The sequence below is a fragment of the Acanthaster planci genome, linkage group LG13, assembly GCF_054643075.1.
Source record: "Acanthaster planci isolate LZ-2023a linkage group LG13, COTS_SCS, whole genome shotgun sequence".
Taxonomy (NCBI): domain Eukaryota; kingdom Metazoa; phylum Echinodermata; class Asteroidea; order Valvatida; family Acanthasteridae; genus Acanthaster; species Acanthaster planci.
In genome coordinates this window covers 10,247,017-10,265,918 of record NC_141789.1, presented here as the reverse complement: position 1 = coordinate 10,265,918, position 18,902 = coordinate 10,247,017, and the positions used below count along the sequence as shown (strand labels likewise).

General features: G+C 42.0%; 1 protein-coding gene across 8 annotated transcripts in view; it reads right to left on the bottom strand.

The window, feature by feature from the left end:
* Nucleotides 1-1,818: 1,818 nt before the first annotated feature.
* Nucleotides 1,819-18,902, bottom strand: part of LOC110985112 (uncharacterized) — a 43,296-nt gene continuing 26,212 nt past the window's right edge. For 6 of the 8 annotated variants that reach the window (XM_087144817.1, XM_087144819.1, XM_022245887.2 and 3 more), the window contains 14 exons: nt 18,094-18,154; nt 17,295-17,357; nt 14,938-14,985; nt 14,199-14,236; nt 13,834-13,862; nt 12,311-12,482; nt 12,157-12,193; nt 11,368-11,411; nt 10,790-10,835; nt 8,926-9,774; nt 8,052-8,173; nt 7,514-7,594; nt 6,697-6,849; nt 1,819-5,582 (listed from right to left, as the gene is read on the bottom strand). In XM_087144817.1, coding sequence (XP_087000943.1) covers nt 5,472-5,582; nt 6,697-6,849; nt 7,514-7,594; nt 8,052-8,173; nt 8,926-9,774; nt 10,790-10,835; nt 11,368-11,411; nt 12,157-12,193; nt 12,311-12,482; nt 13,834-13,862; nt 14,199-14,236; nt 14,938-14,985; nt 17,295-17,357; nt 18,094-18,154 — 1,854 coding nt within the window. In that variant the 3' untranslated portion in view covers nt 1,819-5,471. The remainder of the gene's footprint in view (nt 5,583-6,696; nt 6,850-7,513; nt 7,595-8,051; nt 8,174-8,925; nt 9,775-10,789; nt 10,836-11,367; nt 11,412-12,156; nt 12,194-12,310; nt 12,483-13,833; nt 13,863-14,198; nt 14,237-14,937; nt 14,986-17,294; nt 17,358-18,093; nt 18,155-18,902) is intronic. The other 2 variants (XM_087144821.1, XM_022245889.2) reach the window with 1 other exon arrangement.

The window sequence follows — 18,902 nt, the reverse complement described above, 5'->3', positions numbered from 1 at the left end:
TTTTGTGGCACTATTAGACTAATTAGAGCGCTTACAGCTTCAAAGTCAGGTAGTAAAAAAAACAGTTGAATCCTCCGACGGAGCCGAATTGAGTTTTGGAAAACGGCCAACGATTGATCTGTAGGTACGTGGAGTTTGGAAGATGAGGGCGCCGTGCGCTGCAGAGGGAGAACGACTGAACTTTTAAGCAGAAAGGTAGTCCAAGCCAAAGATACTGCCATCATCATGGCATCAGTAACTTTTGTCATAAGCTGTACTTACAAATTGCGTGTTGCCGTTAAAACAACAATCTCAACCAAGGCCTATCTAAGAGTTTTACTTTCAAAATGTGTAAGCGTTGTTGAAATGTTACACACTTTAAGTTTCAAAGTCTGTCTAAGAAAGAGAAATTAATCACTAGAGAATGCCTTGCATACCCCTTAAAGCTGGTAGAATAGAATATTCGATACGAAAAAGAACAGATTTTGAGAAACTCAATCTTTGTGATGGCATAAGTAATATCATTCACTACGTTGTTCAGGACTGTACAAGGTAGTCCGCAAGAACTATATAAAACTTCTTTGTCAACTATATAATTATGTAACGTATGTGAAAAAAGTCTTAAGAACTTCATCAATTAAAACAGAAAAATCCCTTTTGTTTGACGCCCATCCCGTAATATGTTATAAGCTTGCATCTTGGAAAAAAGAGAATTTTTGAAGTATTTGAAAAAAATAGAAAACTACCAAATGAACTCAGATGGGAAAAAAAATTGTGCATTGCGATCTTTCTGTTGGAAGAAATCACGGTCGTTCATCTGTTTTAAAGCCCGAATTATTTATCAACGCTATCAGATAGGCTGAGATTGCAAACGGCCTGGGTAACTTATGCATATACGTTTGGAATCATAATATGGAGTTTTAAAGCCATGTTTTACACATTTGCTCTAATTGATTTGACTGAGAAAATACCATGGCAAATACGTGTATTGATTAATACAGGCGATTAACAATGGTGCTTCTCCAAGGGTTTGCAATTCGTTGACCAATCACAACGCACGAAAACTGTCGACCCTTTCCAAACTTGCATATGGTCGAAAGATTGGTCAACGCGTTGCAAACTCTTGAAGGCGCACTTTTGTGAACAGCCCGTATTGGAAAACACAATCAACATTTTTTTTTTCTGTAGAGGTTATTTAATTTTACCTTTATAATTATCAAGCTATATAATTGTGGGGTCAAAAGGAAAAGCAATTTATTTGTTTAGAGATAAAAGGAAACCATTTCTGTCATGTGAGAAAGTCAAACTACTGATCAATCGCTGTTATAATTTTTGTTTGTAAAAGAAGTTTCATATTAATTAAGTTTTAGTTTCATACCTTGTTTGCGAGTAATTAATGCAACGATACTGGCAATCTGGTTAATGCTGTTTGTCTTGCCAGCTACTTCGTGTTTCTGGGTGGCTTATGTATTATGCAACAAATTATTTAAACAAGTTAAAAATACCCAATACTAATCGAAATCTGAATGACGTTAATATTTACTTTATAAAACTACCTTACTCAGCACGTGGATTGATGTGAAATGCGTCATTACAGACGAGTTGACTGACAATCATTGCGAACAAGTCCTATACCACCAATATAAACACCATCTGTGTATTCTGATGTTCGTTTCCCGAAATTTAAGTTTTTCTTGCGGAGAGAGAATTTTCTACTTTAACAGGTCCCACGTAGACTTTAAAATAAAGTCATAACACATGTACATAAAAGCGCTGCAATCAGTAACTAGATTGAAAAGTCTAAACATCAGTTCATGAGAAAAGACACAAGAGTCGTAGTTCAGAGAAGTTTGGTTCCTTTTATTTACTCTGTAAGTTAACGAGTGCTGGTAATACAAATGAATGAGTTGCTAGGAAATTGTATAGACCTCTATTTACAATATAATTTACGGCTTATTACAATAATGTTAATGCTTTCCCCGCTTATCTACTGCAACATCGCTTAAAACCACTGGAAATACCTGCGCGCGAAAACTTGACAAAATTCTATGTTCTTGAAACACGGAAGTTTAAGATACGTGGACAGTAAAACATGCTGGGGTATTAATTGCATAAGAGGTAGCAGCGGTGAGGAAGCCGTTTGACGACGGCCTAATTTGAGCAATCTGCACGCGCAGAAACCCCGATAAGTCGGTTTACGCTTACAGTTTTAATTTAGTTCATAAACGCTGCTGCTTACACCAGCTACATGTTGATGGTATTGCGGAAGCTCAGATGAAAAAAAAAAACAATTCGAAAATCGACTCAAAACGTCATTTTTTATCTATATTTATCTAGATTAATTTCCCCTCGAAGTGACCTTCCCAAACTTTATCACATAAAGCCATGTGCTGGTCCCTTTGACAGTCTCACGATAACATGTACGTTTGACCTAACTGATAATTGTCACCTTTTTTATTTGAAAATGAAACTGTGAACAAAAGTGAACAAACCTCATCATTCTCAAGAGGGCGAGATTAGTCAACTACAGTAACAACCCCAATTTGACAACCTTAACAGACCATCCTGATAACTCGGTCTAACCTGCTCATCATTTGCTAAAAAAATCGAAGCATTCACTTAGAAAATACTTCGAAAATAAATGTTTCAGACCAGTCTCATTGCGTTTGTGCACAGATTGTCAAGTGATGTCTGTTTATGTAACTCTTTCCCCCATATCAACTGCTGAAATACTGGTCCCTGAAAACATTAGGGTCCTCCTCATTGCCGAGGAACCTTCAGATACTGAACATCCTACACATAGGACGGTGTTCACAGACTCAAGAGTGCAAATCACATCCCTGCCATCAGCGGTTGAGCCTGAAAATAAAACAACCCCTAATATAAATGGAAATGTATTGAAAAGGATTTTATATTTGGAAGAAAATGTAACAAATACAATACGATTTATTCATTTCACAAATAACCTCTTGCTTTAAAATCACACTCTGAGCTGTCGCGTAACACCTACGTAACAATTTCTATTATATTCTCATAAATGATACATTTATATCAAACCTTTCTAATTGTGCAAGATCTGACAAACATACTTTACAATGGCTTTCATATAAAATTTGCTAAATATTTCATACGTGAGTATATATGTACATTTCCATCATTCCACTCAGTTCTATCAAAAATAAGATTTGGCAACATGCTCTGATGCATAACCTTTGGTACACCAACTAGACCAGCTGATCGGCAAATCTGTAATTTTGCAGAAGGTGTCTCTGAGCCTCTATTCAACACTTAATGGCCATAATAAAGTACCTTTTGGAATCTCAGAAAAGTCTTCAGTACGTTGTAACAAAAAACACTAATACACACCAATTTTGCAAGGTAACTTCTGTAGACTCTAGATTTTAAAATCGTGAATTCTGGATATAATGCAGCAAGATGGCCCCTCAAATATGTACAAATGAAAAAAAGGAGCAATCAACATTTTGATATGATCTGATTTGCTTCAGAGGGAAGTCAATGTTTCTAGGCAATGAAGAACTGTACAAATATTTGTACAAAACATGAAAGTATAGACATTATAATTATGCGCAGTTCCATCCTGGGGGGGGAAAGTGTCTGAAGAACAAATAAAAATATTGGAGAACAAATAAAACTGAAACATTTGCTATGTGTGGTAAATTTTGGAGTAACTAAAGATTATTCATAAAGCTAGGTTTACACTAGTTCTCAGCGGCCACGGCAATCGCATTCTGGCCGCAGTGGACAAACGGTATGGACGTGAGACAACGTGGGGGGATGGGATGGGCAAACACTCCAAACTGTCAAATATTTTGCCACGGCAGTCACTGTGCGGATGAGAAACCTAGTGGGCCGTACGTGATAGACCGTAACAAAACATGGAGACGGTTCGTAGTTGGACAGGAAGCATGTACTTTGCCCAGCATCTCACGGTCCTTTCAGGTTTTGTCACATTCTGCCGTGTGTAGCGGGTGTTTTGTCACGGTTGCTGCACATTTTGTCCGTTTTGCCACGTTTTGTCACGGTCCTCAAGGCAAGCTAGTGTGTACGGTAGCCATTTTGTCAAGTTCAATAACAGGGCGTCCAGATGTGTGACAGTTTACAGGCCCGGTGCGATGCAGAGTGTTGCGTTCAATGGCGAGCATGGTCTGGGAGCAGGGCAACTTCATACAACGTGATAAAAAACAACTTTTGAGAAATCAACTGAAGGCAATTTCAATAGCCCTGTCTATCACCTTTAGAAATGTGCGGACTTGGCTAATTACGTAATCCGAACATGATTTGAATGGGCTTTACAACAGACCGTGAGAAAACTTAGCAGGACCTCGCAAAACTTGATTACAGAGAAAAAATTGCCTAAATCCAACGGCGCACTATGTTTCGGGCACACGTGATTGCCGTTGCCATCGGGAACATAGTGTTTACCTAGCTTTAGAATTCTTTGTGCAACAAGTGGCACAGAGCTTACAGAACAGTCTGGAAAATGGCCCGAAGTGTCTGAACCCGAAAAATACATGTACAAATATGCTCAAGAAAATAAAACAACTATAAAATGCTACACAGAAAATACACTCTCTTAATTAAAGTACAAGGAATGCATGAAAATGGACAATGTGCCTATTTCTCTCCTCTTCTGTGTGATGTATTCCGACTTATTTTTAAAAATTCCAATACAAGTAAGGAGTATTACCACATTTGGGAATAGTGACCTTTCCCTGTGTAATTTGTGGTCCGTATGCTCCAACATTTAGGAAAAGCACTTTGTTTTCATGGAAACACCCACAATCCTTTACGAGCTGTAAGAACAGGCCTTCCGATTAGTCAGATTGCATGAAATTTGTGACATATAGCATGTCCAAATAGGGTTAAACTCCAGAGTGAAACAAGAATTCAGTGAAGGCAGGCAAGTGTGTGGGTTTAATCACTTGACCCTCCATCCTTTAAAACATGTTTTCTTTGGGTATAAATTTGGCACCAGGCAGACAGCTATTGAACTTACCCTAAAAAACATGTTTGAGCATAATGAAACACTTGGGGCAAAGTAAAAACACAAGCGGTGAGTTATTAAGAGTTGAATGACGGAGGAGGGGTATGTGGCACAAATATGGCAGGTAGTGCCTTGTTCATTTGTACGAAAGGCGCGAGGGAAAAACTTTACAATGTTTCTGGAACACCTGTGGCCAAGTCGACATCCACACCGGGCAGAGTACACATATGAAGAATGATACCCAGGGGAGCGGACATCTCAGCCAATTTTTGTTTTTTTCCCTTTTGTAGTGAGCTGTTGCACTCGTCAAGGGTAGTCGCCCCTGGAAGACTTGCTGAGCCGTAACTGAGACTTGCTGAGCCACTCGCCGAAGCAGCTTTGCCGTTTCAACGAGAAGTCGGCAATGAGTGGTTTTTCCTGTAGGCAAAAGAGGGAGAAGGTATTGGAGTCCACGCTCCGCAGCCCGCCTCTTCCCGCCCCCTCAGCATCAGCGGAAGTTAGGCGCCGCGACCTTAAGGCAGGTCTTGCCCACATCTCCAGCCAAGATCAGAGGGGTGGTCATGTGATGCTGGATAAGGAGTACTGCCGTGTCAAAAACCTGGCAAGATGAAGGAAAGATGATGGATCAAGCATTGTTAACGGTAACATAAAGAATACACAAGATAAAGGAAAAACACTGCCATAACCTGTAGGCACCTCTAAGGAAAACACATTTTCTCTGATTTTATCTCTTTCAATAAATATGGAAGCATCCAAATCAAATGCATGCCAACCAATGGCCACATGCATTGTTTGGCATGCACAGGGCCTATCCACTACGAGGGCGAGGTTTCCCCTCGTTTTCTCAGAATGATGCAATCTACATTCAGAACTCGTATCTTGGCATGAACTGAAAAAAAAGCCCTTTTGAGCTTGTTATTGTTCAGCTCTGAAGACAAACGACACTGCGTTCGATTTTGGTGCTTCCATATTTATTTGAACAGATAAAATCAGAAAAATGTGATTTCCATAGATGTGCTCTTTAAAAATTTCTAGCACAAGTGAAACGGTCATTGAACCATTCCACAATTGATGATGCTACATAGACAGCATTTCGGGCCCTCAAGACCTTCTGGCTGGAAGCAAAATAACGAAGATGTAACATTGCCAATACTTGATATTTTAAAACTCAAATATGCAGTACATTCTGTTTTTACGTTTGGAATAATCAGAGTCTGCCAAGTCTAAAATAATTGTTCATGGCTGTATTTGGTACATATACAGTACACATGAACAAATGGAACTGATGTGTCATAGAAACTGGTGGTCTTAACATCGTATTGCATGCTTTCCTTGACTAGCCTACAGTGGCTCGGATATAAAAATGACAAGTCAAATGTCACAACACAACTGCCAAATATCAGTTGGAAATGTAAATTAGAAGAAAAATCTCTCTCTTGATGCAAAAAAATTTAAAATTGGAAAAAAACATGAGCATCCATTTTAACCCCTTCATGGCGGGATTGGATTCTTTTGACCGTGACTGCTGGACTGTGGTATGCCCGGTATGCAGAGCCCTATCCAGCAGCAGGCCCACATTGAAACCGCAGGTGCATGATGAATGGAATGTAAGCTTGGTGTGCACTAATCCTCCCACTGAGCTGCGTTTGCTGTCTCCCGGCACGAAGGGGTTAAAAGTACGCAGAAACTAGGTACGGACATGCCAATCGCACCTGCTCATTTTCTTTGTAGGTGCCCAGTGCATACTTGCCGTCGTCTCGTAGCCGGATGTGCAGGTTCCGGACCTTGTTGTTGTACCAGAGAGACAGTGAGTAGGGAATATTGTCTTCTCCTTTGCTGCTATTCCGGACGATGAATGCACCATCCTGGAAAGAGGCAAAGATGAAGCGTGAAGAGAGATTCCGTGCAACGTCGACCGAAGCGAGGGAGCTGATCAAGGAGGGTATTGCCACACTATATCTAGCACCCACATGATGATGTCCTTGGTCACAGCACCTGTGCGCATGTTAACGCTACCTACCTAGTGTGGACGTGCCTTTGCTTTCTTGTATTTAAGACAATACAGTGAAATTCTATCTTGCTCGGCAAGCCTTTTTTACACGTTTTTGGGGGTCAGTTTCCTTGACTGTTACTTCCTCTTTTTACAGACAATCCGGACCTAAAAATGCATCTCAACCTGCTGTCCAGAAATAAGGTATCCTTGTGTGGACCTGGCTTATCCTCACAAGTCTGGCACAGCTTGCATTATGCACTTCTCTTCTGTTCGCCAGTCCACACAAGGTGCATCCTCACAGCAAGCATTTAGTATGCTGGGGAAAAGGACCCCTTCCCCACCCCATAACGAGGACCTCTGACTGTGCATCAGTGTGTCAATAAACTACTACAATGCATGACAGGCACCAGTGACACGATGGTGTCTTGCCCTTATCTTCCACACTTTGTGTGCTCTTCTAATGTCAGTGACAACGTGCCAGAGCCCGCCGGTTGAGTGCTGGTTCTTGACTGAATCCGCTTAAAAGATATGGTTACCATCTTGCTTTCCTTCAGGATCTTCACGGCTTCCTCCCGGCTCAGATCAGGGTCGTACCACGGATAGCCGGTCATTTCACTCTGTGCAAACAAACAGTGTCATTTTCTCTCAGCTTAACTTACGCTCTGTCTTTGACATGGCAGGAAACAGTTGGACAAATGAGGTGCCACAACTTGACACCCTGCCAGTTTGAACACTTTCAGTGTGTGTGAGTTGGCGTGCAGCTGCACTGAAACTTGAAACTTGCACTATGCACTGTAGTTCTTGGATGACTTGTGAAACGATTCATTCTAAGTTTGCTCTGTGGAAAGACTGGACTGCCTCATTCTGGAAGGAATAAGCATTACTCTAAAACACTCCACCTGACAAAAATGATTAAGCCCAGTTAAAGGGGTGATTGAAATAGCTTGAATTTACCTGATCCAATGAAGTGAGTTTTCAGAAACAAATGAGGAAATTCTGCCTGCATCATACAACCAGCACAATAGATACGTCACTCGACAGAAACCATACCATAAAGCACCACTGATATCTTACCCGCTTAGGGGGTTGCGGCATGGGCTTGGGCGCCGGATGGGCTTGCTCAGGCTCAGGCGGCGGAGGCTGTGGCACATCTTTGGCTATCTGCTTGGGAAGCTCTGGTTGCCTTCTGCCATGCGCTGTCAGTTGAAACAGGAGAGTGTTTCAGAGTGAGTTACTACATGTGATCAGCGACTGAGAAAGAATACTTTAAACTGCAAATAAACACAAGACAAAATTTATAACTCTGGAAGGCTCAATGATTTTTTCTGAGAACACCATCGAGACAAGACAGGGATGCCCACTCTTCTTAATCGAATCACTATAAATACGAGAAAATTCTCTTGAAACCACTGATAACTGTTGGGAATCTGCTGGAACACAGCAAAATAAGCCTTTGGTGAGTTAAACTTTGACATGAATCTGGTACACTGAGTTATTTCAATTCAACAACTTGAATTCTCCATACTAAAACCACCATTGCCATACCTCGGGACAAGCTTGTGCCAAGTTACATAAGAGACACCTTGCAACAATACACTGTTCTCAATGGATAAGAAGGATACACAGGAACCAGTCCATTCCAGAGATGGTGGTAGCTATGCGAAAGCTTGCCCGGAATCACAAGGTATAGCAACAGTGTCTTTAGTCTGGGGAATTCAAGTCGTTATGTTTATGTGCAATCAGATAACTCAGTGTACCAGATTTTGTTCAAATTTAACTTAAAAATGGCTTATTCCAACTGATGAGAATTTGCGTAGGAAAGTTCTTAATTTGAAGATGGTTTCCACAGTGAGGGCACAAGCAAAGCTGGGCCAATACACTGACAATTAAGTGACACAATGAATTCAGCTCTGCAATGTAATGTGGAGGAAAGGCTGTGTCAACATACGGGTAAACTTCTTGATTTGTTTGGCAGGTTCCTTAGTAGGAATCGGGGGTGTTGGCTTCGACTCGACGTTAGCGGGAAGCTCTGCGATTGGTCGAGACCTAGGTGTTGGCCGTGGGGGCACCTGTGCAGGTAACGAGGCTTGGGGAGGGCTAGGCATGGGTGGTTTGTTACCACCTGGCACAGGTGGATTACTCGTTGGTGAGTTACCCTCCGAGACGGCTGAGTTCAGCCATGATGGGCGGGGCCCCACGGGCTTGCTTGCATTAGGCTTGGCTGACAGGTCAGGTTTGTTTGCCTGTGGCCTGGGGAGAAGCGGAGGCCGGGTGGGTTCCGTCTCTTCTGTTGTCCCCTGGAACTGCTGCAGCCTCCTGCTAATGGTTCCGCTGCCACTTCCTGAGTTCTCCTCGACCTCCGGAGCCCGCTCCAGGTCTCGCGGAATGTTCTTGGGCAACGGTGGGGGCGGCTTGGGTGTGCTGCCCAGCACTGGGGGCCGGGGGGCAAAATTCCGGTTTTCATCTGGCCTGCTCCCATTGCTGAGGAGGTGGCCGATGCCAGCCCGGCCCGGGGACCTGTCCCGTCGGTGGTCGTCAGCCGGCCGGTTCATCACTTCCCGGATGACGTGGGGAGGGGGATCGGGCAGGACTTTGCTGAAGCCCTTGCTCTCAATGGGCGTCCGGGTAACCACGGGCCGTGTGGGAATGGGTGGCGGCAAAGTCTCGTCCGGTAGTGGCGGGTTGGAGATGGTCAGTTCGGGAGGCTTCATCGGCCTTGGGGGAGGCATGCCACTGCCAGCTTGAGGGGGAAGTGGTGCTGGTGGACGGCCTGTGGGTGACATCAATCCTCCACTCTCTGATTGAGAAAGCCACACAAAATAACGACAACGTACAATGAAAATGAAGTATGCTATGTTTGCATGTGAAGTGACAATGACCTTCTAGGTGGAAAAAAAGACAGCCACAATTTAGAAAATACCATCACTGAGACAGAGCTCCTAAATGAGAAAAATGAATCACTTGATTAAAAACAATTTTGATTTTCTTTCTTTTTTTGGCTCCAGATTTTATGGAAAGATACATCAGTTCCAGTAAGCATTCACTCTGCTCACATTACGATTTCTAACTAAAAATTCCTAAGAAATCTTATTCCTCCCACATTACCAGGTCGGGGACCAAACCGCAATCTAACAACAACACTAGACCATGTATATGCTGCTTGATTGTGCAATTTCTGAGCCATATTTAGATCATGGCTAGCAGATGACGTCAATCTCTTTATCGGTCGAAATCTTCGATACAAATAGCAATAATTGCTCAAATTTACAGGAAATGTGCTGCCCAAGATCTAATGAACTTTCCTCTTATTTGTTATCTCTAGAAGTGGATCGAGGAGATGTTTCAGTCGAATCTGGAGGTGTTGAATGTATCGGTGGGTAGCTGAGTTCTGCCAATTAAAAGGTTTTACCGAAACTTACTTTATGCATTAAAATATTGCCATTAAGAATCTCCATCGAGATTTGCCCGTGGCAAGTTTTATAATTACCATGGCAATTTTCCAAAATAACCATCGCACGTAGTATTGCCATAGACTCAAACGGTAATGGCCATGGTGGCCATGTTGGCTGCTGGCATGGTAGCAGCTTTCCATTCTCGTTATTTTCCCAAATTCTCACGAGAAAAATGACATCATTATCACGTGACCTGATAAAAATGATGTCATCGCTGTTTGAACAAGTGACATGCGCAGAAACTAGTGACATTGCTAGATTGTGGTTTGGTCCCCAACCTGAATACACCTGTTCCCCACAATTACAACCTCTTAAAAAGCTTCATAATCACAGAGCTAGTGGACCTCAGACAGTTCTTACCGGACACAGGTACAAGATACTCCTCTTCAGGGTCCTCATCTTCATCCTACAGAATATACAGCAATCGTTTAAAATGGCAACATGCTTTCTTTTCAGTCATCTAGACTAGCCGAATATCAAGTTTTGGGGGCAATTTTGCAGACAATACCAACATTTTAGTGTCCTTGGTTTATACCGGGCAATTTATGCACTCTACCAAGGCCTATTGGCCTAAAGCAACTGGAGTGTCAGATTCTGATCATTTAATAAGCACATGGACACATTTTGACTGAATTTCTTGGTTGTGCCAGGAATTGACTGATGTCTTGGGACAAACTCTGCACTGGTAGTCTGCAAGATTTGCTGGCTAATGCTGCTACGACTCTACACCCTAGGTCACATTGCGATACAACCGATAAATTGTCATCATTGAGTAAAAAACAGACCACCAGCAGCACAAAACAGTGAGACCTACTTGCATTTAGTCTAAAGTTCGGTTTGCTCTGAACCAAAATTTGTGTGCTGATATATGTGCTCCTACAATGTGTCACTGCAGTAACCTGCATGGTCTTGACAAGAATTTCTTGAAACTTGCCTACCTGTGTATCCATTATTGGGGCTTCATAGTTCGGCTGCTCCACTTCTGTAAATAAATTTTAAAATTTTTTCTCAACCGATTGTTCCGACTGCTGTACTGAGTGCATATTTTGTATTTCATACTTTCCTGTTGGGTTAACATTTACAGACTCAACAAAACTTGTGAAGAAAATGGTGCAACATGATTGGCTGGGGTGTCCTTCCCTGTCTTGGGTGGGCAAAACCAGCACAGGCCCAAAGGGTTGGAACACTGAGCAAACCAATATGGCACAGCAGGGGGGAGCGATTGGCCCCAGAATATGTATGCAGGTTTACTGGAATACCTTGTATATTTATCATTGATAGTTTTACGCATGAACACGTACTGCATGATTGAATATGGCCCACTTCTGTGCTAGCTTACACCCATTTCAGACAGGCATTCTAGAGTGGCACCAAACCAAATTAAAAGCAAATTTTAAATGAAGCATGGCAAAAGGTCGACGTCTGAAATAACTGGGAGAGACCAGGCATGCCAGTAGGCGAAAGATTGACACCTGAAGGCACTTAGAACAACACCAGCGTGACTTGGTTTCAGACATCGCTCTTCTCATGAGCCGAATCCGATGCAATGTATTTATTAAGTTTGTCTGTCTGAAATCAAAATTTAAAAGGGTCGACCTGAGTTGCTCTTTACTCTACCTGGTTCAGCGTGACCCTAGAACGCCTGTCTTAACAGGTGTTACACAATATACCAGATTGCTTAAGCATGCTCAGCAACCAACACTTAAGTGACTGGTGTGTACACATACCTATGCAGGGGACCTCATAGTTTTCTTGTTCTTCCTCCTGAATTTAATGAAACCACAGAAATCAGACAAAGAGCCGTGAATTTCCAACAGCTGCAATCTCAGGTAATACCATGTCCAAAAGATGTGCAAAATCTTTGATTTGGTTCCATCGTACCTGCTTGGCGGGGAGCTCACTCTGTCTCTGGAAGTGTTGCGGGGAGGGGTTGGGTCTTTGAGGCATTGGGGGAGCGTGTCGAGGGCTCAGCTGCTGTGATGGCAGCGCCCGGGATGGCTGGGGAGGGGGAAGGGTCGGCAAGGGCCGAAGTGGATCATGCCGTGGCGAGACACTGTGGGGAAAAAGAAAATCACAAAGATCGATACACTGGACAGAATGCAAAGATCCATGTGGGGCAAGTTGGAGTGAAAACTACATTTAATCATACTTTGACCAGTGTCGTTTATCAGCATGGAGGAACCAGCTGCGAGAAAAAACACTCAGATGTCACTGGTTAAGAGTGCAGACAGCACTGCAGCTAATGGCTCAAGGAGTGTGACGGTAAGATGTTAAAAAATGGTCTAACAAGGGTTAAGTTTAACTATATTGTGCATGCCCACCGTTAAAAAATCAACTGACCAATGGTCAAACTACAGTTTGCACCTGAACTTGGCTGGGGTCAACTCCTCTGCATGACACGTGTGCGCAGAATGTATGCGAACTCATTATGGTTAAGTTACCTCAGTCAAGACATCAGCCCTTCGTAGCATCACGACCAGGGCCCAATTTCAGGGCGCTGCTAAGCAAACAGTTTTACACTTACACAGGCCCCGCATATTTCATGATGACCGTAAACAGTAAGCACAGCAAAGGGCACCCTAACCTCGGAAGAGAAATTCGATGAACTTGATGACGAAATCTCTATGCAAAATAGCAAAATTTTATGCTGCAGTAAACACACCTTTTTTTTACTGTCAAACGGTGAGGATAGTGGGTGCAAGTGAGTTATGCACACTTGGTCCAGCAATATTTGACAAGCAGAAATTTTAGTCTCTCACAATTTACACATGTATCATATTCTCGGCATGGACAAAATAAATCAGTGGTGAAAAATCTGCTGCATTGGACACTCATAATCCGAATGGATCGTTTGGTTTTGGATACAGACAGCAAAAGCATGTACATATGTCACCGGCTAGTTTTCAGTGACTGGACAAGCAAGTGGATAAGAGTGGTGAAGCCTTGAGTACATACACAATAGATGCATTTAAATAAAACAGCTGTTAGGACTGTGTGTCAAGTCGCATGCCATTACAGAAGGATTTCACAGTCAATCCCAAGGAGTAAGTGCATTACGGTTCACTATTGGTTCATGCTTTTCCAAAATCACCATGCTCTGAGGGTCTAAATGTTACTGGGGACGAGCATGTACTTCCCAGACAGTATGCAGTTGCTGAGGCACTTTTCAGATTGCTGTTTTTCTTCAGAAAATCAGCAAGTTCCAAAGTTTAGGCTACTGAAACCTCAGAAATTGGGAACGGTTTAAATGAAATCGGAACAGTAGTTGGGCATGCATTAGGAGAGATTGACTGATTTCAATTTGGCCGCGATTCAATCACTCACAGGATTAACACATTTAAGGCAATGAAACAGCATCTTCATAAAGACTATACACAAGGAGGTGGAATGTGATGGGCACTTACACTGGTGGCAGTGGGCTTGAAGACCTTCCCTGTGAATGAAAATAAATAAAAAAAGAACAAGAAGATATTTGTCATGAAATATGAACCATCTTTCCTATTAAGTTAACATCCGGTAATTACAGGCTGAAATGTCAATATCAGCTACAGCAAACAACCTGGGCATATATGACATGCAATAGCACACAATTTCCACCTATCTGTTTGGATTTGGCAAATTTACAAATAAAAAACAAATCACGAGGTAAGATGATTGTACATAAACATTTTAAAATGAACTGCACATATTTTTCAGCAACAGCTGGAAAGTTGTGTATTAAGTTACATTTAAGATATAATAGGATTATATAGACCAAGGACATACTCACACCAGGCTGAGGCCTCCTCATTATATCTGGCTGCAGATCTAATTTAAAAAAACAGATAAAAAATGATTACAGCTGTTGATGCATTCATTCTAAAGTGGTCTTTTAAATAAATATCTAAAAGCCTGGCATTCCAGAGGCTGAGCAGCTCTGTTCCAACACTACTGTCAATTGTTGAAATGCTTCCACTGACACTTGGGCTGCATCCGAATCTGTTGTCTATTTTGGAAACGTGCGGAGATGCGTAGACAATAGAACTAGCTGTAGCTCTGGAAGCGGCCTTGGTTTCAAAGACTTGAGGATAGGCCGTGATAATATCTTTTTAAGAATGAAAATCCAGGACTACGTGTACTTGTGCGAGTTCAGAACACAACAATATACCTTTAAATGTCCCACAAATGAATGGATTCAGGGCCAAAACATTTTTTCGGGGGGGGGAGTCAAAACATAAAGAAATTTTTCATGTAACCTTTGATAGCCTTTCTGAGAGGTGAGACTAAATTTTGAGGGTTTTTATACGCTTTCGGAAGGAAATGAAATAAAACAGACCAAAGAATTTGTCTTTCTGTCATTGCAATCACATTTCTCACAATATGCCCTCCAAACTTACAAGCCTACCAGTACAGTACCTATACAACTTACAGTTTATGCGGAAGAATAGATTGTAATGTATTAGTATGAGACATTTTCTGAGCTGACAGTAGGTTTCTGAATATTGCGCTTGCTTTTTAACTACACTCACTGTCATCCTCATCTTCGTGGGGCACGTCGTATATCTCGTCACAATCACCTGCAAAACAAACACAAAAAGAATGACATCACAACTGACTTGATGATGGCTAAACCAACAGGGATGGCACTGGACCAGATCCATTGACTCTCAGTTGTTCTGGACCTAACTGAACTCCAGGGACGGCTACATGTGCAGTTCCACTGCAGCCCATGATACCCATTTTTGAAAGGTTTTCATCAACTTGTGGGTACCGGCAGGGCACATGTGACCTGGCATGACAAAACGAGCGTATTCTGCTCTTTCCTGTTTTGAGGGTTCACAGCCAAATATTGAAGTGGGGGTCAATTTTGGCTCTTTGTAATATTTTGAAAGAGTAACCCCTGTATTCCATTCCAATTTTGTTAGCAGGATCAGATATTTAAAAATGTCATTTTCTCAGCAATTTCGATGATAGCAGACGTGTTGAAAAAATAAAGACACAAAGATGCCACATAATGCCATGTTGTCACCTCATGTACTTTACACTCAGTGTTCTACGTACATACCATTGAAAAGCTCTCTTTCTGCTGATTTAAAAACACTAATATCTCAATTTTTTTTTTTAATTCTGACTTTCAGCTCATTTTGTGGTGACAGGTCACGCATGGTGTGCCAGAGGGTTTGGGGGGGGGCACAGCTATCGGTGCTCTTATTAACGAGGTTCGACTATATGTTACAAAGGAGAGCTGAAAGGATAGGATTTTCAAAAAGGTCAAGTTTGAATCCAAGACCAGAATGTGCCTGTCTGGTTTGTTTCAACTCGGTCTCTTTCCAGTGCCACAGCTTTCTATTATAAAATTGATATGTGAAATGGTGGGCACCACATATTGCGCTTGGAGGCAAATGTCACCCCATACTATTGTAACAGCACTGTTTAACAGGACAATACCAACAATCAAGAGGACCTAGGACGAATGATGCCTTGGATTTACATGTACCCACATGCTGTCTACACTCACACACATGGCCCAGAAACTGCTGAGGTGCTTTTTTTCCAAGCACTGCACTGCTTATATTAATCATATGTAAATGCATCCGGTTGATATGTACTTGAAAGTTGCTGACGTCGGCCGAAAAGTTCAGAGAGTACTGTACAAACACATAAATATACCATGGGCCCAAAAGCTATATACCGGTAGATGTATAAATTCTTACAGAACAGTTCCTACAAATGCACACATGAGCCATTCTATAAATTAGGGGTCCACATCTGGCATATGATTTCAGAACACATTTTCCACTTTCCAAGCTGCCCAAAAGTAATAGTTTGCAATCAATTCCGGTGATATTTCCATGTCAAATAACAAAGGTCAGACGTAACGAGGACACAGAAATGTCACACTTCTGGACCCAAAATTTATAAAATGACCCACTAACATGAAAGCAAAGGGGGGGGGGATAAAGGGGACATAGAGGGAACGTGAATCAAATCAAAACCATGGGAACCAATTGATGCAATCAGGGGAATGGTTTGGGAATAGTGTGTGGGGATGAACACTGATGACTTTGGGGGGGTGGAGCAGAAGGGGAAACGACGACTGGTTGGGGGGAGTGAATGGTGGAGGGGGGTTGGATAATCATCCGCTTGTTCTCATGCACCAAACACATGGGAAATGTCAGCCAATCAATGACCAGTCACAAAGAAACTTTTAAACGTGCAAATATAAAAAGTCTTTTTTTGTTTTGAGACGTCCCTTTTTGTTGGTCTCCTGCAAACTGCACATGCAGCATGCACTGATGCATTAATCCTGCATGCTTTTTTTCTTCTCTTTATTCCAGAGTAACATGACTGAAAAGTTTAGACCCACAAAACCCCCCGACCGTCATGCTCATGAATTATAAAAAAGCTTGACCTCATTTGCAAGCTAGGTCGTAAATGTGCCACTTAAAGAGGTACACAGGACCAATAAATCATGATTTGACACCTCAGATCGAAAAAAAAAAATGATGCCTCCCAAATATGTTTGTACATGTACAATGCATGCAGCATTTACACAGCCAAAAGGAAAAACTGTCCAAGTTGGGAGTCTTAAATTTGAGATAAAGGGAACTTTTTTTGAAGGTTTCTTCTTTGTATGACTGATAATTCAGAAGGCATTGATCCACAGCACTTTCATCATCAGATTGTAAACAATTCCATTACCCAAAACTGCTTTTGACATTATCAGCAGATTCAACATCATCAGATTATGAAGTCTTACGATATCAGACTACCTTCAGCAGGTCCACATTTTGCTGTGGTCTGAACCCAGTATGATTCGGCCATTTTTTCCCCCCAACATCTAGTACTCGGGCTGAATTGCTGAGTACTATTATCAAAGGCTTACCGTCACCATATGAGCTGATCTTCTGTTCAGTGGGCACTTCGTATGTCTCATCAAAATCTCCCTCTACGTACAGTTGATGGCACAGTAATAAATATGAAATTTCAGCCAAGGTGGACACAGCGGTATAATTGCGGTGACCATAGTGATCACAGTCAAGATTTGGATGGCGATTGTGTTGGTGTGACAGTGCAGATGAAGACAAAGGAATAAAACGTTTCAGGCAAGATGGCCATAGCCATGATGTGGGTGATTGCGATGGGCATGGAGGTGTTAAATGTGTGCGTGGGAGAGTGGGTTTGGTGGTGAGGATGGGAGTAAAGGCAGGATTAATAGAAACAAAGGTAATTAAGGAGTAAAGTACGGAAGTAAGAGGAAGGAAAAGACAAATCTCAAAATATTAACACAAATATTGCAGTTCATTTAACGTATCGCATGACCTATCAAATGAATAATGCCTTGACAAAAAGAATGTGTCTGACCATTGAAAAGTAGAATCTTTCTGAGCAAACAAAACATTCCTTTCTGTCTCACAAGGTGTGCTTTGGAGATTCACATTTTGTAATCGACAAATCAAACATTGGAAGAAGTGGAACCTGACATCAACCCTGGCATATATTAGATCGCCAGCTGAAATGCTAAAACAATGGGAATAAGGACAAAGGTATCATCCAACAACCTTGACAACAAAAATATGCTTTACGAGATCCATTTGGGGTCTACATTTGTTCGGCATTTGTCTTGACAACATCTCACACCTGTGAGGTGTCCTTCAGAATCCAGAAATTCTGTAGACTCTTACCTGGGTTGGGGGCTTCGTACAACATGCTAGAGTCGTCATCCTTCCCAGATGCACTAGAACTCTGCCAAGCAAAAAAAAAAATTAAAATCTATTCAAACTACATGTCCATGCATAATAATACGCTCCAGCAAGTGAGTCCTCTGTATAGATATACAATGTACACTGTACCTTTACATAAGACAGATGGTTGAATCCTGAGCCCAGTTTTACACAGCTGTTTTGCACAGAGAGGTCATAAATTTGCTCAACAAAAGTAGATTTCTAGCCAAAATGTCAAGTATTGTGGATTTCTTGAGACTGGTTTCTCTTTGCTGTGATTGCGCAGCTCTATGAAATTGGGTCTGGATAATAACACATGAAACTTCAACAACATGAATGTGTCATCAGTTGCACTGCAAAGTAGCACACTACACTGTCTCTCACTTCTGCACCAGGCTGGCTTAAGCCTGGTTTCGGTCTGCAAGACATCAAGATGCAGACAGTCATGCAAGAGATGCGGCGCGACGTCATTCCACCCAAATATTAAACAAAATGGCGCCCGAATCTCAGAAAATTGTCGCAAAAAATGCCTTTTTAGGTGGCAATGTTTCCTCTTGAAGCCAAACTGATACTCCAGTTTGATGTAATTTGTTAATGGTCAGCTATTTTGTTGACGATTGGGGCTGCATATGCTAGTAATAAGGAGAAAATGGACAAAATGAGTGGTACTATGCAAGAGAAACATCATACGCCTGTCATGCCAAAGTGTGTTTGTATCGGCCTACTCAGCAACTCAACGCAGACAGTCGGCAAAGTTGAACCGGGCTCAA